The sequence below is a fragment of the Balaenoptera ricei genome, chromosome X (genome assembly GCF_028023285.1).
Source record: "Balaenoptera ricei isolate mBalRic1 chromosome X, mBalRic1.hap2, whole genome shotgun sequence".
Classification (NCBI taxonomy): Eukaryota; Metazoa; Chordata; class Mammalia; order Artiodactyla; family Balaenopteridae; genus Balaenoptera; species Balaenoptera ricei.
Genome location: NC_082660.1, coordinates 76001488 through 76025379, shown reverse-complemented (window position 1 = coordinate 76025379; position 23892 = coordinate 76001488). Strand labels below are relative to the sequence as shown.

The following is a 23892-nucleotide window of genomic DNA, read 5'->3' as shown; positions in this document are numbered from 1 at the left end:
GGGTTGTTCTGATGGTTTCTATTTCTTTGCTGAACTTGTCATTTTGTTCATGCATTGTTTCTCTAATTTCAGTTTTTTGTTACCTATTCCTTGTTTTTAATTACAGGGTAACACAGTAAACTCCAACACAAAGGTAGGGATGGGGGAGTGCAAAAGGAATAAAGAAAACAGAACCAGTATTTCACAAAAGCATCAAGCCAGTGATGAAGTAGCAGTTAATGCTTTGCAGAGTCTTGAGGGTAGAATTTGCTCAGGGTGCTCTGAGGGATTCTCTTCAGCATTTCTTTGGAGAAGATTTGGAGCAGCTGCCAGTCAATGTTCAAAGTCTCATAGACAGTGTGATTTTCACAAGGACTCTGAGCAATAAAGTTCCTCTCAAACTTCTGCAGAAATTCCAAGTAAAGAAGATCATCTGAGGTAAGGGCTTCGTCTCCAACTACAGCTTTCATGGCTTGTGCATCCTTACCAATAACATAGCATGCGTACAGCTGGTTAGATACATTGGCATGATCATTTCTGGTCATATCTTCTTCAGTAGTAGACTTCATTAACTGTGATAATGAGGGCAGCACATTAATAGGTGAGGAAATCTGTCTGTTGTGTAGATCTGCCCCTCTGTAATATATCCAGTCAAGTCAGGGATTCAGTGAGTGATATCATTGTTATGCATGGTGAGAATAGGAATTTGAGTAATAGAGCCATTTCTACCTTCCACTCGACCAGCACATTAATATATTGTGGGTAAATCTGTATATATATAATGTGGGAAGCCTCGTTGACCAGGAACCTCCTTCCTGGCTGCTGAAACCTCTCAAAGTGCTTCAGCATAAGAACTCATGTCTGTTAGGGTAACCAATACATGTTTCTCATACTGATCTTCACCACTCAGCTGTGGTTAGAGCCAAGTGAGGAGTGATAATTTGCTCAATAGTTGGGTCTTTAGCCAAGTTAAAAAAGAGGCAGGCATTGCCCCTTGAGCCGTTTTCTTCAAAGTCAGATTTGAAGAACCTGGCAGTTTCCATGTTTACACCCATAGCAGCAAATACAATCACAAAATTTTTCTCATTGTAGTCCACTACATCTTTGGATTTTTTTTTTAACCAAACCAGGCTGGCAATAGATTAGAGCTGCAATCTAATTGTGTGGTAAGCCAGCTGCAGAGAAGACAGGAATTTTCATGCCATCTATGGGCAAAATACCAGTCTGAATCATCTCCTCTGAATAGATTCAACACTGAGGATTGATTGCCTGGCCCATGATGTCAATGAAGTCTTTAGCCAGTACAACAGGACCTCTGTTGATTGGTTTTTCTAATCCATTGAATACCCCACCAAGCACCTCCTGAGACACTGGTGTTTGGAGAATATCCTCAGTAAACTCACAGGACGTTTTCTTGGCATCTATACCTGAAGTCCCTTCAAATACCTGAACCACTGCTTTGGAACCACTGACTTCTAGAACTTGCCCACTCCGCTTCATGCCATCAGGTAATGTCAAGTGCACAATCTCAGCATATCTGGGAAACTTAACATGAACTAAGATCACTAGTGGACCATTGACTCCTGATACTGTCTTGTATGCCCTAAAACAATTTCTTCATTGTTCTCATTTTAAAAGCATCCAAACATTGTTTTTCAATGACTTTCTAAAATCAACTGTCTGGCTCATCACTTTTTCTTTAACTCTGTGCTGCTGCTCAAATTCTAAAACTGAACTGCTAATTTTTTTGTGGTCTGGGACACTCTTGTATCATTACTGAAAAACAATATTTCTCCAATGGAGTGTAGCCACTGGAGAAGTTCTTCGGTCACTGGCTAAGCACACACAGAATGTTGAGAAATCATACTCATCTTCCTTAAGGGTTTACAACCTTAATCATGGAGTACTCTTTAAACTATGTTATTGTTTCAGTTGATACTCTCTGAATTGAGATTGAGTGAATAATTATATGGAAAAGTGACAGCTGCCCCTTATAATCTTTTCCTAGAAGCTGCCCCTTCTAGGGGCAAAACATATGAATGAAATTCATAAAAGAGTATTTGTAATTGTTAGGTATAAATTTATTGTCATAAGAATGCAACATCTGTCAGTTACTTGGCACATTTACTTCAGCTCACATAAACTCCCAAAAGGCATTCTCTAATGCAAATAATTCCCATTATAAAAAGCACATCTGGGAGAGGAGGGATAAATTAGGAGTTTGGGATTAAAATATACACACTACTGTTTGTAAAATAGATCACCAACAGGGACCTAGTGTATAGCACAGGGAACTATACTCAATATCTTGTAATAACCTATAAGGGAAAAGAATCTAAAAAGAGTATATATACTGAATCACTTTGCTGTACACCTGAAACTAACACAATATTCTAAATCAACTATATTTAAATAAAAATTTTTTTTTATAAAAGCACATCTCCTCAAACCATAGAATCAAGTCTTTTCCTTCTTCCTTACACTGCAGTGCTGTCACATGACCCAGTGACTCATCAGGACAGGATTAGTCAGGCAGGAGAGCGCCCAGACTGAAACCCTTCATCTGAAATTCTTTTTAACCAATGAGCCACAAACAGGCACTCTGGCAATTAACCAGTGCAGACATAGTCTTACAACCTGGGGAAATATCAGGTGCTTTCCTAAGTTTTAAAGAGTCTACTTCCAGGGCTCATCCCCAGTTCCTAAGAAAGCTATGAAGAGGTCTGATGCTACACAATTGTATTGTTTAGTAATCAAGAACCATTTCTTTCAGAACTGCTGAGCAGTCCACTTAAGTCTGGTTTATTAAGGTCTTTTTACAATCACAACACTTAAACATATCAGTGCATATGTTTTGGATATATGCTATATAATATGGGCAAAGCTGCTTGTCTTCCTCAAAGAGAGCCTTGAGCTCAAAAAAGTTAATGGTAGAAAAAGGTCAAACAAGACTTAAGAAATCTGGAATTTTCCTCCTCTGCCAATAATCAGGTGTCTAAATCCTGGCAAGCCCTGTCCCTCCCAGAACCTTAGGCTTCTCACTGTAAAATGAGAGGGTTAGACTAGATGACCTGCAGGGTACTTTTCAGCTCTAGCCTTCTCTGATATCTAGGTGTCCTCCTACGGAGCAGCCTCTCCACTGAACAACACCTCCCTCTGGCTGCGGGCCTGACCTCCATCCATGAAAGCAGTTTTCTTAATTTCATTTAGTTGTTTGTGTGTGTGTTCTTGTATTTTGCTAGATTTCCTTAAGAGAATTATTTTGAATTCTTTGCCTGACAGTTCATAGATCTCCATTTTGTTAGCGTCAGTTCTTGGAACTTTATTAGTTTCCTTTGTTGGTGTCATATTTTCTTGGTTTTTCGTTATCCTTGATTCCTTACATTGGTATCTGCACATTTGAGTAATTGGGGTCATCTTACAGACTTTACAGGTTTGCTTTGGCAGAGACGGATCTTCACCAGTCAGCTCAGTTTGGGTCTCTAGGCATATTTGTTGGTAATATCCTTAGGCAAGTGGGGCCTACTGTTATGCTGGGGGTGAAGGGAGGCAACTGTTCAAGCTCTGAGGTTGGGGACGGGAAGGTGTGCCACTGGCTGAGAACAGTTGGATAGGACTGCTGGCTTGGTTCCCTACTCAAGTAAGGCTGTTAGATGGTGCTGCACTTTCCTGGATTCTCTGGTCAGGCTTACTAGATGGTTGGGACTGGGTACTATATTCAGTAGTAGATGGGGCTATGAATTAGCTTCACTCCCTGGTAGGGTAGGAAGGACCTGTATGGCTTTATTGTTTGGGAACCCAGATCAGGCAACAGTGTGCACTGAATTTCCTGATCAGGTGAGACCACCAGTTTTTTTCTGCAAATGGGGAAAGACATGGCTTGTGCTCTCTGTTCAAGTGCCACTCTAATCTGGGCTGTTGGATGGGCTATGCAGCTTCCTGTGTGCTCTGATTAGGTTCCCTGGTTAGGCAGGCTAGAGGCTGTATTCATCAATGAGCAGGGCTATGAATTAATTTTCCTGCCTGGGTGCAGTGAGAGAAGCAACATAAAGCCAGTAAAGGTCTTTGTTGTCTTAACTCAAGCCAATCTGCACTCCAAGTTCTCTGGCCGAACAGGTTCATTGGCTTTGCTCTGCAAACTATCAGCTCTGCCTGCCTGCCTCTTGCCTTGAGTGCTGCTAGGCTGCACAGCTTCCAGGTTTTTTGCCAGCCTTTCTGATCAGATGGGCTGAGAGATACTGTCCACAGTGAGTGGGGATATGTCTCAGTTCCCTTGCCTGGGCAGGCCCGCCTCTTGGCTCGAGCATTGCTGGTTACACAGCTTCTAGGGGTTCTTGCCAGCTCTTCTGGTCAGATGGAGCTCTGGAGCCACAATGGGTGGGGCTTTGTTTCAGGTCACTTCCTTGAGTGGGACAGTGAAGGGTCATTCCAGGCAACTCCCATTTTTCTCCAAGCAGGCTTTCTGGTCTGGAGGGGTTGGGAGCTACCCTCAGCCTTGGCTATGAGTTAATCCCCCTGCCTGGGCTTAGCAAGAGAACCCTCCATGCCCAGTACTGGCTTTACTCTGGGGGCAATCAGCTCTGTATGTCTCTCAGCTGGAGTGTTGCTAGGCTACACAACTCCCCGGTGCTCTCACTAGCTATTCATCAGATGGGGCTGGGAGACACTCTTCCCAGTGGATGGATCTATGACTCAGCTCCTTGCCTCAGACTCCTTGGTCCAGGCTCTACGGCCAGAAAAACTCCTCATTTGAGTACCCAAATCAGGCAGATCTGTATCCTAATGGGTTCCCTAGTCAAAGTGCACCACTGACTTGGTTCTGCATATGAGCAAAACCATTAGTTAGGATTACTACTTGGGCACTGCAGGTATGAACTTGGTCTGCCAAGATCTTTGTTTCAAGCCCCTTCTCTCTTCTCCATAACAGTCAGATTCCCAGTGGTTGAGCCCTGCAGATTACCCTGCAGTCTCCATGTAGCGAGACCAGAGTAGGGGCTCCCACATGAGTAGGGGCTCCAAGAAACTTAGGAGGTTGGTTGTCCCCCTGGCCTCTCCTTTCCCACTGGAGGAACCAGAGACTCAGGGAAGACCTCTCTGTGTGTTGCTACACTGGCAATGGGAGGGACAATGCAGTCATTGTGTAGCAGCTTCTCTTATCCTTCTGAAGCAGTATCTTTTGGTCTCTGTGGTGCAGGGGGTGCTTTAGTCTCACCCTTATTTATAGAATTCTTTCAGTAGTGCCATGTTCTTGAATAGATATTAGTTCTTCTTCTGAGGGGGAGTGAAGTCAGGAACGACATATGTTGCCATCTTGGTGATATCACTCTCCCCACTGTGGGTTTTTTGGGGAAGGTTATTTTGTCAGTGGTCACTCAACTAAAAATGACCCTTCCCCACAAAAAAACACAACAATTCAATATGTCAACAAACATAAGGTATTCGTTTTTGGTGAATTAGTTTCATTTTTCTATAATTCATTGCATTTGTCAAGAACATTCATAAAGATAACTTTCGGGTGATAATCCATTTCACTTTTTTTTTCTGATTTCTGGTTTTAAACACATACAGAGAAACACAGTTTGCACTTCATGATAATTGTTAATATGTCTTGTAATTAGAGATCAGCAATTAGCCAGTATTCAGCATTAGCTTGAGCAATGTACTATTTAATGTATTAAGTACACTAAAACACAAAATAGCAGTTGCCTTTTTAAATTATGATAATTTAATGATTATCATAAGACCAGTCTCATAGAATTTAACCAGTCTTCCTTTGATCTCAAATCTCCTTTCTAAAGATTGCAAATTTAAGTTACATACATAGTATATTAATACATATGAAGTATTATATGTATTATACCTTTGACTCATATTTCCTAATCCCATTTTACAAAATGAAATAGTAGCGATAGTGAGTCTTATAAGCTAAGCTTTCCATATCTTTATCTCAACTGATTCTGTCATATCATTTTGCCATAGCAAAGTCTTAGCGTTCATTATATTACCTTTACTAGAACTACAGTGATGATAACTATATATAGAAATGGAAATGCATGATACATACGAAAAGTGGCTTCATGTGCATGGCTGAAGAATACTTGTCCCCATAATTTGCTTCAGGTCTAGCTGTTCCCAGAGGGCCATTCCAATTAAAAGATGGATAGATGTAAGGATTGTCCTCTTTGGGCTCATGAGTCATAATGCTATTTTAAATGAAAAAACAAACATGAAATATTTTAGGATATTTTAAAAATATCAAACACACATAGATTCTTATCACTATATTCTCTAGGAAGCAAATAAGTGAAAGCATTCAGAAGGCACATTAGATCGATATAGCAGATATACTAAAATAATGGCATCTTCATAAAACAAAGAAAATCGGGCTTCCCTGGTGGCGCAGTGGTTGAGAATCCGCCTGCCAATGCAGGGGACACGGGTTCGAGCCCTGGTCTGGGAAGATCCCACATGCCGCGGAGCGGCTTGGCCCGTGAGCCATGATTACTGAGCCTGCGCGTCTGGAGCCTGTGCTACGCAACAAGAGAGGCCGTGATAGTGAGAGGCCCGCGCACCGCGATGAAGAGTGGCCCCCGCTTGCCACAACTAGAGAAAGCCCTCGCACAGAAACGAAGACCCAACACAGCCATAAATAAATAAATAAATAATTTAAAAAATAAAAAAGATATCTTAAAAAAAAAAAAAAAAACAAAATCATTCTGCTTTTATTCTATTCCTCACTAATACTAGGGTTTTTGTTAGGGAATATTTCCTATGGTCTAAGAATGTCTGAGAAATTATTATGATACTTAGAGAAATGAAGGAAATACAATTTAAAAAATCTTACAGATTAATCTATGTCAGTGTTTTTTTCCTCAGGAAATGTGTTATCTTCTGGCATAAACACAATTATGTATATATTCATAGTTAGAAACACTGTTATCTCTGACTATGCCTCTCCTTCTCTGCAACCCCACCTCCTACTGAAAAATAAATACATAAAACTTTCTGCTAAAATTCTTTCCAAATAAGATCCTGCTTTCTTTCTTTTTGAGTATTTACAAGCTTTAATTTTCCTTTTAAGGGATTGCTTACTTGTAATTTCTTCCAGAGAACTGTTGTGGTGGAGATACAGGACTTCTAGGAAGGATGCTCTGAAGGGATGAACTCCAGGGATTCTGCACATAGATTTTGTTTTTTTTTTTAAGGGAGAGAGGAAAGGTTTAGCCATGATTTTAAGGAAATTTGAAATACAATGGCTCATATTGATACCACATGCTAAATATCTAAATGTCAAGATATTTCCAGGCCTGTTCCTAAAAAATGACAAATAAGCAAAGGTATTATTAAAAGGCAAATGTTTACATATTATAGTGGTAACTTAGCAGGTCTTTGTCTATTTCTATCTATTATCTATTTATATTTATTTATCTTTCTCTCTATGATGTAGAATGGCTTACTGAAGGGGAAATGCAAATGGAAGATTCATTTCAGCTGGTACTCTAAGCAATACGTGGAGCTTCCAGTCAAAATAATTAAATATAAATCCCCCTTCCTATTGTCATAGTGTGAAAAACGCTTATCCCCAGACAAAACAGAGTTGACAAAAAGTAACTTAGACAGAGAATACTGAAGCTGAATATAGAGAGCTGCAACATTAAACAGTTACAGCATACAGCAGAGTTTTGGAGGGAAACTAATACAAATCAATTGATAAAGAGTTGGTTCTTAAAGACCATACTTTGAGTAAGTATATAAGCAAAGAGTACATTGTATCAATATGGACTTTGAAATAAGAAATTGGCATTTTAACACAGACATGAGGCATATAAGTGGATCCAGACCAGATCTACACAGAGCCTATTCTTACAGCCATACTGGTTATGAGTGGGTACATAACATTGTGACATAGCCATTTTGATGGAGCCATATTGAAATCAAGGATATTTTTACATAGGTACTTTGATAGAGATATTTTGACATGGGGAAATTTGATGCAGACTATAAAATAATCCATTGCACTTTCTGATTAAAATAAGATTAAGTTGGATGTGAAATATATACCATGACTCATCCCTAAGTTTCAGTTCATGTCCATCCACAACCACCCCTGGAGGAGGGGGTGGTGAGGAACGTTGGATTGATAATAATGTTGGAGATGAGATAAAGGTTAGGTATCATCTGGAAAAAAAAACTGATACAAACAGGAAGAATGAGACAGACCCAATATTTTTCCTCCATTGTTTAAATATCTTTCTTTTGTCTTTGGACTTTCCTTTTCTGCTTTGTTTTTGCAATCTTCTTTAAAATAAAATTTTTTAAAACCCACAAAACTAAAAAAGAAAACCATGACTCTTGAAAGTGTGGTTTCAGTGAAGCTTGGCAAGAAAGCTTCACTTGTGTCTATAACCAGTCCCTCTTATCTTGGCTCCCCGATGTCATAGTAGACAGAATCACGGGTTCCTGAGCATTCTGTACATCAGTTCTTAAAGGGGCTACCTTTCCTCCCATGGACTTAATTTCATTGGTCCAGGCCTTTTTCTCTAGCAGGCAAGAGAGAATAGCATATCTGATGCAAAGAAAAGAGAGCTATCTAAAATTTGGATTTGGGGGCCACAAACCAGATTTTCTAGCTGAAGCAGTATGGATATATGTGGGGAGAAGGATCCCATAGGAAGTAGTAGGTGAGTCTCGGCTACTATATAGAGGGATGCTTCATAATTCTCACTTGTCTATTTTTGGCCTAATTTAAACTCATTAAGCCAGACCTGGGCCTTGATACAGCTAGATGGATGTAGAAAGGTGTTTCAGGCAGAACCTAAGGGGTATAAACTTACAGAATAGAAGGCAGGGTCAGATTGACATGGTGACTTTTTTTTTTTTTTTTGAGATCAGGTCCTAGGGGTGGTGGTGATGGTCATGTGATCATAGTGCGGCACCCTACTCTTTTTTTTTTTAACATCTTTATTGGAGTGTAATTGCTTTACAATGGTGTGTTAGTTTCTGCTTTATAACAAAGTGAATCAGTTATACATATACATATGTTCCCATACCTCTTCCCTCTTGCATCTCCCTCCCTCCCACCCTCCCTATCCCACCCCTCTAGGTGGTCACAAAGCACCGAGCTGATCTCCCTGTGCTATGTGGCTGCTTCCCACTAGCTATCTATTTTATGGTAGTGTATATATGTCCATGCCACTCTCTCACTTTGTCACAGCTTACCCTTCCCCCTCCCCATATACTCAAGTCCATTCTCTAGTAGGTCTGTGTCTTTATTCCCGTCTTGCCCCTAAGTTCTTCATGACCTTTTTTTTTTTTCTTCGACTCCATATATATGTGTTAGCATACGGTATTTGTTTCTCTCTTTCTGACTTACTTCACTCTGTATGACAGACTCTAGGTCCATCCATCTCACTACAAATAACTCAAGTTCGCTTCTTTTTATGGCTGAGTAATATTCCATTGTATATATGTGCCACATATTCTTTATCCATTCATCTGTTGATGGACACTAAGGTTGCTTCCATGTCCTGGCTATTGTAAATAGAGCTGCAATGAACATTTTGGTACATGACTCTTTTTGAATTATGGTTTTCTCAGGGTATATGCCCAGTAGTGGGATTGCTGGGTCGTATGGTAGTTCTATTTTTAGTTTTTTAAGGAACCTCCATACTGTTCTCCATAGTGGCTGTATCAATTTGCATTCCCACCAACAGTGCAAGAGAGTTCCCTTTTCTCCACACCCTCTCCAGCATTTATTGTTTCTAGATTTTTTGATGATGGCCATTCTGGCTGGTGTGAGATGATATCTCATTGTAGTTTTGATTTGCATTTCTCTAATGATTAATGATGTTGAGCATTCTTTCATGTGTTTGTTGGCAATCTGTATATCTTCTTTGGAGAAATATCTATTTAGGTCTTCTGCCCATTTTTGGATTGTGTTGTTTGTTTTTTTGATATTGAGCTGCATGAGCTGCTTGTACATTTTGGAGATTAATCCTTTGTCAGTTGCTTCATTTGCAAATATTTTCTCCCATTCTGAGGGTTGTCTTTTGGTCTCGTTTATGGTTTCCTTTGCTGTGCAAAAGCTTTTAAGTTTCATTAAGTCCCATTTGTTTATTTTTGTTTTTATTTCCATTTCTCTAGGAGGTGGGTCAAAAAGGATCTTGCTGTGATTTATGTCATAGAGTGTTCTGCCTATGTTTTCCTCTAAGAGTTTGATAGTGACACCCTACTCTTATGAGCCCATAGGGGTTCAGAAAGAATAGCAGCTAGCTATGAAAACATTTTTCTCCACAGTCAGTGACTGTATCAGCCTCTTGAGATAGAATGACTATATAATTTATTGCCCAAACCAGAACACTTATGAAGGTGACAAGGGTAAATGTTCATGTTTACATTGGAACAGCCAATAGAAAGTGGGGCTATCCTGATCACCCTACATTGAAATCACTGTTGTTGTACCCAAAAGCTGAGCCTCCACCTTTTTTTCAGAAATACAGTCAATATGGCTTCCACTTTCTCCATCAAAAGAAATTTATCTTCTATATCTTACTTCAGAAAACCTTGTAATACCCTATTTGGTATTACATAGGCACAATCATTAATTCCATTGTTCAGCACCCACAAGTAGGTTGACCCTGTGAGTGTGTGAGACAGATGTGTTCAGTAAAGCATTAAGCCATGGTCCATCTTGACAATTTCAAAGGACAATGAAAAAGCCATGTGGAGGGAACCATTAGGATATGATAAATGTAGAAAAGTCAGCAGATTCCGATTTAAATCTATGATCAAAGAGCAAAACATCATCTGAGGGTTGGGAAAATTAAAGAAATCAAGAGAAGTCTCTGGAACTCTGTGATGACATTCCAAAGAGCAAAATTTGTATGTAGGAAGACACACAGGTCAATCTAATCTATCTGGGACAGCCTGACTAGGTGCCCCATGTATTGAGAGTCAGAGGCAAAGTACTTGTCCTATTCATTCTCTTCTCCAGTGCCAGTGAAGTTTTTCCAATTGTTACAGATCAAGGCTCTTTCTAGGGCAGCAATACCTGGAACCAGGAGTAGACTGTGCCAATGGAGGGTTGGATTTTAGCTTCTCAGATGAATTTCAGATTTTAAAATGTATGATTAAAAATCTCCAAAGGGCCAAACAGCACTGCCTAGCAATCTTACAATTTCCTAATTTATTTTCCTATTCTCTGAGACAACTATTTCACCATTCCGTCTCTCCACAAATCTTCAACTTCTCCTCTATGTTATTTATTCCCAGTTAATGACCTCACATCTTATTTCACTAAGAAAATAGGAACAGTCAGAAGAGAACTATTTCATTTTCCAACCAGCAAATTTACCAACCGACCTGAATCTGTATCCATATACTCTATTATGGATAAATTGTCTCTTCTTGTATCAAAGACCAACTCTTCCAAATGTTCTCAGGATCCCTCTTCTTGCCCTCCCATGGCTTTTTTTTCATGCAATTATTAGCATTATATCCCACAGTGTCACATTTTTTCCTCTCAACTGGATCATTCCTATTAACATGTAGATCTGCATTACACAAAACTCTCTTAACTCCACATAATTTCCCTGCTGCCGCCTCATTTTTCTGCTTCTTACGTTAAAACATCACAAAAAAAGGTTGTCACCCTCATTGTAACCATTTCCTCACCTCTCTTTCACTTTTCAGTCCACGTCAGTCTTGCTTCTGTCCCCACCACTCTGCTGAAACAGCTCTTGTGAAGGTTACCAACCATCTAATTTTACCAAATCTAATGTTATTTCTCAGTCTTCACCTGACTTTATCTCTCAGGATCATTTAATATAGTGGATCATTCCCTAATTCTTGAAATACTTTCTTTTCTCTCTTTGCTTCCTTGAGACTGCACTCTCCTGGTTTTTCTCCTATTGCTCTATATGATCTATCCCAGATCCTTTTCCTGGCCCAGCTTCTCCTTTGCTACATGATCTCTAAATGTTGGAACACCTGAGGGCTTGTTACCAACTTCTCTTTTCCTCTATATTTATACTCTGTCTATAAGTCCAGTAACGACTTTAAATAGCACTCATATCCTGACGACTATCAAATTTATATCTCTAGTTTGTACTTGTCCCCTGAGATCTAAATTCATATATCCAACTGCTGACTCAAGACCTCCACTTGGAAGTCTAATAGACATATCCAACTAACCATGAAAAAACCAAAAAATTTGACCCCTCTTCCATCTAAAAAACACTCTGCTTTTCCTCCAGTATTCCTCATCCATCCAGTTGCTCAAATCAAAATCCTTGAAGTCATCCTTTGTTCCTCTCTTTCCCTCATGCTCCATATACAATCTGTCAGTAAGTTTTCAGCATTCAGAATCATTCCCATGGAGAAAGTCCTCCAGTGTGACTTTCCACTGAACTAATAACAAAATCAAATCCTACATACCTTACCATATTCTACAAAACCCAGTATAATCTGCTTACCTCATCAGCAATTCAGCCATGTTGAATTTCTTTTTTTGAGCACATCAAGCCTGTTTTTTCCCTTAGGGTTTTTGTATTCTTTCTGCTTAGAAAGTTCTTTCCCTGACTTTTTGTATGGAAGTGTTTTTTACAACTTTCAGTCTCAATTTAAATATCACATTTTCAAAAAGTCATCTCTAACTTTCCCATCTAATGTTTCCCCACTCCAAGTCACTATTATATCACTGTTTATTGTACTTATAGAATTTATCACAATCTGAAATTATCTTATTTCTTTACTTGCTTATTTGTTTATTGTCTGCCCCCTCTCCCTTCTCTAATGTAAGATCAATGAGGACAAGACTTAATCTCAAATACCACTGTATCCTCAGAGTATAGAACAGTTCCAAGAACATAGTAGGCATTTGGTAATTTTTTTGTTCAATGGATAAATGAATAATGATATCTAATGAACATAACTGAGTGCATTTTTATGCTAAGAACCAAAGTGAAACATTGGTTCCTTCTTGTTTGGAGTCTGCAATCCCTTTGCTGTGACCTTCTACTTTAATGGCCTCATAATATACCTATCTTGAAAGAACATCAAGCACAGATGAGGAATAATCTGAACAATAATAAGGCATATTAAGCTCTCAATCAGAACTAGTGTACTGATTATCTAGGATATTTTACTTCTCTATCCTTCTTACTGCCTGCCTGTTGGTACCTTTGTGCCCTCCTAAGGTGAATAAGAATGAAAAAATAAAATTTGATACTCAAACTTATCAATTTGGTTTCCATTAGCAGCTTTAATCAAAAGTTGGTAGAAGGAAAAGTATTCTGAAAGGAAATTTGATTAATTTTCTGTTTAGAGATTTAATATATCCACATTTCCGCTTGTCTCACCTCTTGATCAGGACTAAAGATAATTAAGCATTGGGAATTTAAGATCTGGTGAATAGTGGTCACCTATCCAGGGAAAAAGTGAGTCAAAGAAATGGAAGAAAGTGAAAGAGGAAAGTACTCTTTAAACCCCACTCTAAGATTACTCCAACAATCAGAAAGGAACTGTTTCTTTTCCTGCTTCTGCCTCAAATAATAGTCCTGTCCACCAAAAACAGTGACTCTAGGCCCTGCTAGAGTTCTTTTGGATCAGTTGTGAAGTGAGTTTTTAACTTGCTAGACTGGCCTGTGAAATTCAGAGAAAAGTTTCACACCCATGACAAAAAAAAAAAAAAAAAAACACATCCATAAATATATATAAAGTATGTATAAATGGAGTTAAAACAACTCATTGAGAGTACAACTTAAAAAAGATTAAGTCTATATTAACACATGATACAGTCTTTAAAATGGGCCTTGAAACTAGCATAATAGAGCCTTAATCTCCTTTAAAAATTCTTGTTAATTAGCAACATCCTAGGCTGTGTTTAAATTCTCTCTAGCCAGAAGCACTGAAGTCTAATGAAATTAAGTATTTTAAAGTTTTGAGTAAAATTTTTCTTACTTTTGATCTAAGAAACACATACACATACATGCACACATAAACATACACACAAACACACATTTATGTGAGTGTGTTGGAAGCTACATTAAAATGCAGTCACCTCTTTGGGTTCTATTTAGTATCACAAAACAGTATCCTGAGGTATTGTAGACCAGAAAGAGTGAACGCATTTGCCAAAGGTATACATTTTACAAAGGTTGTAATTTCAATCCTGAGACAGTGTGACTCATGTTACTCACAGTTTCCTCCATTAGCACTACACCTAATAGAGCGACCATATGCCTTACCTTTTTATAGGGACAACACTGACTTCATGTAACTTTTTTTCAATAATGGAAATTTGCTAAATGTATTATAATGCCAGGGACTTCCCTGGTGGCACAGTGGTTAAGAATCCACCTGCCAATGCAGGGGACACAGGTTCAGTCCCTGGTCCGGGAAGATGCTACATGCCATGGAGCAACTAAGCCCGTGCACCACAACTACTGAGCCTGCACACCACAACTACTGAAGCCTGATCGCCTAGAGTCTGTGTTCTGCAACAAGAGAAGCCACCGCAATGAGAAGCCTGCGCACCGCAACAAAGAGTAGTCCCCGCTCGCCGCAACTAGAAAAAGCCCACGCACAGCAACGAAGACCCAACGCAGCCAAAAATAAATAAAATTAATGAAAAAATAAGCATGATGCCATACCTCTGCAAGAACTAGCATTGACATATATACACTACCAAATGTAAAATAGATAGCTAGTGGGAAGCAGCTGCATCACACGGGGCGATCAGCTCGGTGCTTTGTGACCACCTAGAGGGGTGGGATAGGGAGGGTGGGAGGGAAATGCAAGAGGGAGGGGATATGGGGATATATGTGTACACATAGCTGATTCACTTTGTTATACAGCAGAAAATAACACAACACATTGTAAAGCAATTATACTCCAATAAAGATGTTAAAAAAAAAAGATTAGATGAGGTGACTATTTACCTCCCAATAAAAGAAATATACATTGCAAATAAAAAATAAATAAATAAATACACAGGGTAAACAAAGAATGTTGCCTGCCCTTCCAGTTCTACAAGGATTAAGTTGCAACCCACTGCAGTGTGGCCTGAGGGGAATTCAGGATGGAAAAACAGGAAGCATTCTGTGTTTTTGATATACAGGGCCCCTCAATAGTTAAGATGCAAATCTAAGGAAGAATTTCAGTGACCCTAGATTCTTGCATCTTCCCATACATAGAAAAGCACTAAAATCATTAACTTCAGATTTTTTCTTTAGCTTATGAGAACTGGCTTCATTATTTTATAGTAGAATTTTGAACTTGTGTCTCTTTTGAACGAATGACAGGGTCTAGTGATAAGACAATAAAGTACAACTGCTAACTGAATAAGTTCCATTTCATTATTAATTTTATTAAATAGCAGAGTATTTGTTCTAACATCTAGTATATCTTTTAGTGGGTATTACCTAAGATGTCTGTCATTAATGTTGATAGTTCTCTTACAGCACCTTTCCTAGTGATTAGCCTTAACCCAGATATCATGCTTATTAGGAGAATAATGCAAACTGGATTGAGTTCCTTGAAAAATAAGACCATCACCTTTATCCAGCTGGGTTAGACACCAACATGTGTGGATTAACCATCTGTAGATAATCATGAGTTTTTAGTATTATTACTATTATAAATTTATTTTTATATCAGATGACTATATCTTATTCAAACAGGACAGATACTATTGGATATGGACATTGGTTATTAGAATAGAATTTTCCTGGTGAGAGAAAAAGTCCTTTATTTTTGTTATTTCTAAATTTTATTTCTGCTATTTCTAATTGTATGTATCTATCTTACAGGCTAGACTATTTTGTCCTTAGCTCATGATGACAAATAGAGGCACACTATTGGCCAAGTGTAGCTGTTTTATAGCCATAATTTCAGAATAAATATGTTTCAAAATAATTGTATTAAGACCATTCTGCAATAACTGTAAAGGCTGCAACTGGACATTATATTTATTTGTAATTCAATAAAAGAACATTTTTAAGCATGAATACATAAATGCTCATATTTTTAAGTTTTTACATTTCTAAAAAAGAGTTTGACAATCATACTTTTCAGTTTAGTAATAGATTGGTATGGGAATAAATCAGCAAGGAAATGATTAAAAAAGAGATAAGAGGTTACTTTCTGTGAGCATTCACTTATTGAATACCGCTATTAACTATTCTGACCATGCTGTATAGTTAGTGGCTGTCTGGCTCCAACTGTGAAACATCCATATTAGAGCGCTACATGCCAATTGAATATCAAATCTTGCCAAGTAGCATTCATTGTCTCATGTTACAGATATCTTGCTGTGCCTGATGTCTGAAAACTCCATGTATGATTCAAGTGGTTATTAGCATTAATTTCATAGAGAACTTTTATCTGAGATTTTGAAACAATAGTTACACAAAGTGGCTCCCTTTTTGGGTGCTATGCAGCTATCAGGAAATCTGTGATTACATTCAAGCCTCGGACTGTGGGGAAGCCAAAAACTGTTCCACACATATTCAGAATTCAGCAAGTTTCAATGCTTAAACCTGGATGAAGACCTTTTGATACAACAAAATGCCACATCAAAATCTTGTTTGCTTCCAAAAAGGACCCCCTTAGCGCAAGTTTTCTGAGACATCATGCCCATAGAACCAGAGATAGAAACTTTCAAAGGTAGAACATTTTAGCAAAGCTAACAGAAATGAAGCTTCACAGTTTCTGTGTTTGGCCGATATGACTAAAATCACTGGAGCTTGAAAGAATTTGGTATGGTTATTTTGATCAGCCTAATGGTTGAATTATATTGCTGCATGGGTGAGCTAATTAACTGCATGATCAACAATTTGTTCTATACACTGAAATAAAAAATCCAAAAATATTGTGACCAATTTGGCAAACATTGATATAAATATTGCTTTGCTTTAATATGTATGAGAGCTAGAAGTGAGAAGTAAAAAGTGGCACTGTTTACTAAATATCTGTTCTTCATCATCATTAAATAAAATTAATTGAGCATTCATGTGGTACATAGCACTCATATAAGCATATAGGAATATCAAGATGAATTTTGTCACATCCTATTTATTAAGAAATTTGCAATCCAAGTGGAAAAGTAATGAAGATATTTCCTCCCAATATTTTATAATATCTCCATTTTGAAATATACTATTTTGCTTGTACAAACACGATTGAGAAACCTATCTCTGCATGAAAAGGCTGTGGCTAATCTATATTAACAATTATTTTCATTTAGATATTCCCTTTTATAATTTTAACTATTTTTAATTCTTACAATAAAAGACACACACACACACACACACACACACACACACACACACCTCTTCCCAAACGTCTCCTTAAATCTTTCCACTTCCCCACATGTCACCCAACTCATAGACATGTAAAACTATCTTTAAACCCACAACAGCCTGAAAGTTTTAAATTTAATTATTTTATGGAAAGTATGAAAAAGAGAGCACCATATACCCACTGGATTAAAGCATATTTACTTTGCATTTTCACGTGTGTGTTATGGCCAAATATCTTCTTACTTATTTTTTAACATCATTATTGGAATATAATTGTTTTACATTATTGTGTTAGTTGCTGCTGTATAACAAAGTGAATCAGGTATACATAAACATATATCACCATATCGCCTCCCTCTTGCATATCCCTCCCACCCTCCATATCCCACCACTCTAGGTGGTCACAAAGCACCGAGCTGATCTCCCTGTGCTGTGTGGCTGCTTCTCACTAGCTATCTATTATACATTTGGTAGTACATATAAGTCCATGCCACTCTCTCACTTCGTCCCAGCTTACCCTTCCCCCACCCCGTGTCCTCAGGTCCATTCTCTACGTCTGTGTCTTTATTTCTGTCCTGCCCCTAGGTTCTTCAGAACCATTTTTTTTTTTTTTTAGATTCCATATATATGTGTTAGCATACAGTATTTGGTTTCTCCTTCTGACTTACTTAAATCTGTAGGACAGACTCTAGGTCCATCCACCTCACTACAAATAATTTCCTTTCTTTTTATGTGTGCCACATCTTCTTTATCCATTCTTCTGTCGATGGACACTTAGGTTGCTTCCATGTCCTAGCTATTGTAAATAGAGCTGCAATAAACATTGTGGTACATGACTCTTTTTGAATTATGGTTTTCTCAGGGTATATGCCTAAAAGTGGGATTGCTGGGTAATATGGTAGTTCTATTTTTAGTTTTTATAAGGAACCTCCATACTGTTCTCCATAGTGGCTGTACCAATTTACATTCCCACCAACAGTGCAAGAGAGCTAACTTTGCTCTACACCCCTTCTGGCGTTTATTGTTCGTAGATTTTCTGATGATGGCCATTCTGATCAGTGTGAGGAGATAACTCATTGTAGTTTTGATTTGCATTTCTCTAATGATTAGGGATGTTGAGAATCCTTTCATGTGTTTGTTGGCAATCTGTATATCTTCTTTGGAGAAATGTCTATTTAGGTCTTCTGCCCATTTTTGGATTGCGTTGTTTGTTTTTTGATATTGAGCTGTATGAGCTGCCTGTGTATTTTGGAGATTAATCCTTTGTCAGTTGCTGCACTTGCAAATATTTTCTCCCATTCCGAGGGTTGTCTTTCGTCTTGTTTACGGTTTCCTTTGCTGTGCAAAAGCTTTTAAGTTTCATTAGGTCCCATTTGTTTATTTTTGTTTTTATTTCCATTTCTCTAGGAGGTGGGTCAAAAAGGATCTTGCTATGATGTATGTCATAGAGTGTTCTGCCTATGTTTTCCTCTAAGAGTTTAATACTGTCTGGCCTTACATTTATGTCGTTAATCCAGTTTGAGTTTATTTTTGTGTATGGTGATAGGGAGTGTTCTTTTTTTTTTTTTTGAAATATTATTATTTTTTAATTAATTTATTTATTTTATTTTTGGCTGTGTTAGGTCTTTGTTTCTGTGCGAGGGCTTTCTCTAGTTGTGTCAAGCGGGGGCCACTCTTCATCGCAGTGCACGGGCCTCTCACTATTGTGGCCTCTCTTGTTGCGGAGCACAGGCTCCAGACGTGCAGGCTCAGTAATTGTGGCTTACGGGCCCAGTTGCTCCGCGGCATGTGGGATCCTCCCAGACCAGGGCTCGAACCCCTGTCCCCTGCATTGGCAGGCAGACTCTCAACCACTGTGCCACCAGGGAAGCCCTAGGGAGTGTTTTAATTTCATTCTTTTCCATGTAGCTGTCCAGTTTTACCAGCACCACTTATTGAAGAGGCTTTCTTTCCTCCACTGTATATTCTTGCCTCCTTTATCAAAGATATGGTAACCATATGTGTGTGGGTTTATCTCTGGGTTTTCTATCCTGTTCCATTGATCTATATTTCTGTTCTTGTGTCAGTACCATACTGTCTTGATGACTGTAGCTTTGTAGTATAGTCTGAAGTCAGGGAGCATGATGCCTCCAGCACCGTTGTTCTTTCTCAAGATTGCTTTGGCTATTCGGGGTCTTTTGTGTTACCATAAAAATTGAGAATTTTTTTGTTCTAGTTCTGTGAAAAATACCATTGGTAATTTGATATGGTTGCATTGAATCTGTAGATTGCTTTAGGTAGTATAGTCATTTTCACAGTGCTGATTCATGCAATCCAAGGACATGGTATATCTCTCCATCTGTTTGTATCATCTTTAATTTCTTTCATCAGTGTCTTATAGTTTTCAGCATACAGGTCTTTTGTCTCCTTAGGTAGGTTTATTCCTAGGCATTTTATTTTCTTGTTGTTGTAATGGTAAATGGGAGTGTTTCCTTAATTTCTTTTTCTGATTTTTCATCATTAGTGTATAGGAATGCAAGAGGTTTCTATGCATTAATTTTGTATCCTGCTACTTTACGAAATTCATTGATTAGCTCTAGTAGTTTTCTGGAAGCATCTCTGACATGCTCTATGTATTGTATTATGTCATCTGCGAACAGTGACAGCTTTACTTCTTCTTTTCCGATTTGATTCCTTTTATTTCCTTTTCATCTCTGATTGCTGTGGCTAAAACTTTCAAAACTATGTTGAAAAATAGTTGTGAGAGTGGGCAACCTTGTATTGTTCCTGATCTTAGTGGAAATGATTTCAGTTTTTCACCATTGAGAATGATGTTGGCTGTGGGTGCTCATAAGTGGCCTTTATTATGCTGAGGTAAGTTCCCTCTATGCCTACTTTCTGGTGGGTTTTTATCATAAATATGTGATGAATTTTGTCGAAAGCTTTTTCTACATCTATTGCGATGATCATATGGGTTTTATCCTTCAATTTGTTAATATGGTGTATCACATTGATTGATTTGCATATATTGAAGAATCCTTGCATTCCTGGGATAAACCCCACCTGATCATGGTGTATGATCCTTTAAATGTGCTGTTGGATTCTGTTTGCTAGTATTTTGTTGAGGATTTTTGCATCTATGTTCATCAGTGATATTGGCCTGTAGTTTTCTTTCTTTGTGACATCTTTGTCTTGTTTTGGTATCTGGGTGATGGTGGCCTCATAGAATGAGTTAGGGAGTGTTCCACCCTCTGATATATTTTGGAAGAGTTTGAAAAGGGTAGGTGTTAGCTCTTCTCTAAATGTTTGATAGAATTCACCTGTGAAGCCATCTGGTCCTGGGCTTTTGCTTGTTGGAAGATTTTTAATCACAGTTTCAATTTCAGTGCTTGTGATTGGTGTGTTTATATTTTCTATTTCTTCCTGGGTCAGTCTCAGAAGGTTGTGCTTTTAAGAATTTGTCCATTTCTTACAGGTTGTCTATTTTATTGGCATATATTTGCTTGTAGTAATCTCTCACGATCCTTTGTATTTCTGCAGTGTCAGTTGTTACTTCTCCTTTTTCATTTCTAATACTGTTGACTTGAGTCTTTTCCATTCTTTTCTTGATGAGTCTGGCTAATGGTTTATCAGTTTTGTTTATCTTCTCAAAGAACCAGCTTTTAGTTTTATTGATCTTTGCTATTGTTTCCTTCATTTATTTTTCATTTATTTCTGGTCTAATTTTTATGATTTCTTACTTTCTGCTAACATTTGAGTCTTTTGTTCTTCTTTCTCTAATTGCTTTAGTTGTAAGGATAGGTTGTTTATTTGAGTTGTTTCTTGTTTCTTGAGGTAGGACTGTATTGCTATTAACTTCCCTCTTAAAACTGCTTTTGCTGCATCCCATAGCTTTTGTATCATTGTGTTTTCATTGTCATTTGTTTCTAGGTATTTCTTGATTTCCTCTTTGATTTCTTCAGTGATCTCTTGGTTATTTAGTAGTGTATTGTTTATCCTCCATGTCTTTGTGTTTTTTACAGATTTTTTCCTGTAATTCCTGTCTAGTCGCATAGAGTTGTGGTCGGAAAAGATATTTGATATGATTTCAATTTTCTTAAATTTACCAAGGCTTGATTTGTGGCCCAAGATATGATCTATCCTGGAGAATGTTCCATGAGCACTTGAGAAGAAAGTGTATTCTGTTGTTTTTGGATGGAATGTTATATAAATCAATTAAGTCCATCTTGTTTAATGTATCATTTAAAGCTTGTGTTTCCTTATTTATTTTCATTTTGCATTATCTGTCTTTTGGTGAAAGTGGGGTGTTAAAATACCCTACTATGATTGTGTTACTGTCGATTTCCCCTTTTATGGCTGTTAGTATTTGCCTTATGTATTGAGGTGCTCCTATGTTGGGTGCATAAATATTTACAATTGTTATATCTTCTTCTTGGATTGATCCCTTGATCATTATGTAGTGTCCTTCATTGTCTCTTGTAATAATCTTTATTTTAAAGTGTATTTTATCTGATACGAGAATTGCTACTCCAGCTTTCTTTTCATTTCCATTTGCATGGAATAACGTTTTCCATCCCCTCACTCTCAGTCTGTATGTGTTCCTAGGTCTGAAGAGTGTCCCTTGTAGACAGCATGTATACAGGTCTTGTTTTTGTATCCATTCAGCTAGTCTATGTCTTTTGGTTAGAGCATTTAATCCATTTACATTTAAGGTAGTTATCGATATGTGTGCTCCTATTATCATTTTGTTAATTGTTTTGGGTTTGTTATTGTAGGTCTTTTCCTTCTCTTGTGTTTCCTGACTAGAGAGGTTCTTTTAGCATTTGTTGTGATAATGGTTTCGTGCTGCTGAATTCTCTGAGCTTTTGCTTGTCTGTAAAGGTTTTAATTTCCCCTTCGAATCTGAATGAGATTCTTGCTGGGTAGAGTAATCTTGGTTGTAGGTTTTTCTCTTTCATCACTTTAAATATGTCCTGCCACTCCCTTCTGGCCTGCAGAGTTTCTGCTGAAAGATCAGCTGTTAGCCTTATGGGGATTCCCTTGTGTGATATTTGTTGCTTTTCCCTTCCTGCTTTTAGTATATTTTCTTTGTATTTAATTTTTGATAGTTTGATTAATATGTGTCTTTTCATGTTTTTCCTTGGATTTATCCTGTATGGGACTCTCTGTGCTTCGTGGACTTGATTGACTATTTCCTTTCCCATATTAGGGAACTTTTCAACTATAATCTCTTCGAATAGTTTCTCAGTCTCTTTCTTTTTCTCTTCTTCTTTTGGGAACCCTATAATTCGCATGTTGGTGTGTTTAATGTTGTCTCAGAGGTCTCTGAGACTGTCCTCAATTCTTTTCATTCTTTTTTCTTTATTCTGTGCTGTGGTAGTTATTTCCACTATTTTATCTTCCAGGTCACTTACCCGTTTTTCTGCCTCAGTTATTTTGCTATTGATTCCTTTTAGAGAATTTTAATTTCCTTTATTGTGTTGTTCATCATTGTTTGTTTGCCCTTTCATTCTTGTAGGTCCTTGTTAAAGGTTTCTTGTATTTTCTCCATTCTATTTCCAAGATTTTGGATCATCTTTACTATCATTCCTCTGAATTCTTTTTCAGGTAGACTGCCTATTTCTTCTTCATTTGTTTGGTATGGTGGTTTTTACCTTGCTCCTTCATCTGCTTTGTGTTTCTCTGTCTTCTCATTTTGCTTATCTTACTGTTTTTTAGGTCTCCTTTCTGCAGGCTGCAGGTTCGTGTTTCCCGTTGTTTTTGGTGTCTGCCCCCTGTGGCTAATGTTGGTTCAGTGGGTTTTGTATGCTTCCTGGTGGAGGAGACTCGTGCCTGTGTTCTGGTGGATGAGGCTGGATCTTGTCTTTCTGGTTGGCAGGACTGCATCCTGTTGTGTGTTTTGGGGTGTCTGTGAAGTTATTATTATTTTAAGCAGACTCTCTACTAATGGGTGGGATTGTGTTCCTGTCTTGCCAGTTGTTTGGCATAGGGTGTCCTGCACTGTAGCTTGCTGGTTGTTGAGTGGAGCTGGGTCCTAGAGTCGAGATGGAGATCTCTGAAAGAGCTTTTGCCATTTGATATTATGTGGGTCCAGGAGGTCTCTGGTGGACCAGGGTCCTGAATTCAGCTCTCTCACCTCAGAGGCTCAGAACTGAGCCCCAGCTGGTACACCAAGACTGTGTCAGCCCCACAGCTCAGAAGAAAAGGGAGAAGAAGAAAGAGAGAAAGAAAGAAAGAATGAAAGAAGAAAGAAAGAAAGGAAGAAAGAAAGAAAGAAAGGAAGAAAGAAAGAAAGAAAAAGAAAAAATAAAATAAAATTATTAATTTAAAAATAAAAATATTATTAAAAATAAAACAGTAATAAAAATAAAAAAGAATGAAAGAGAGCAACCAAACCAAAAATCAAATCCACCAATGATAATAAGTGCTAAAAAATATAGTAAAAAAAACAGAAAAAAAACGGAGACACAGAACCCTAGGACAAATGGTAAAAGCAAAGTTATACAGAGAAAATCACACAAAGATGCATAGACATACACACTCATAAAAGGAGAAAAAGGAAAATATATATATATATATAAAGGAAGAGAGCAACCAAATCAATAAACAAATCAACCTGTGATAATAAGCTCTA

The 23892-nt window shown here is 37.9% G+C and overlaps 1 protein-coding gene and 1 pseudogene across 1 annotated transcript in view; both read right to left on the bottom strand.

The window, feature by feature from the left end:
* Positions 1 to 215: 215 nt before the first annotated feature.
* On the bottom strand, positions 216 to 4953 carry LOC132357101 (V-type proton ATPase subunit B, brain isoform-like; annotated as a pseudogene).
* Positions 4954 to 5446: 493 nt separating this feature from the next.
* The window catches only part of LOC132357100 (uncharacterized), a 47979-nt gene continuing 29533 nt past the window's right edge, over positions 5447 to 23892 (bottom strand). The window contains exons 5-7 of the mRNA XM_059910405.1: positions 7072 to 7154; positions 6044 to 6182; positions 5447 to 5527 (exon numbers count right to left, since the gene is read on the bottom strand). Coding sequence (XP_059766388.1) covers positions 5447 to 5527; positions 6044 to 6182; positions 7072 to 7154 — 303 coding nt within the window. The remainder of the gene's footprint in view (positions 5528 to 6043; positions 6183 to 7071; positions 7155 to 23892) is intronic.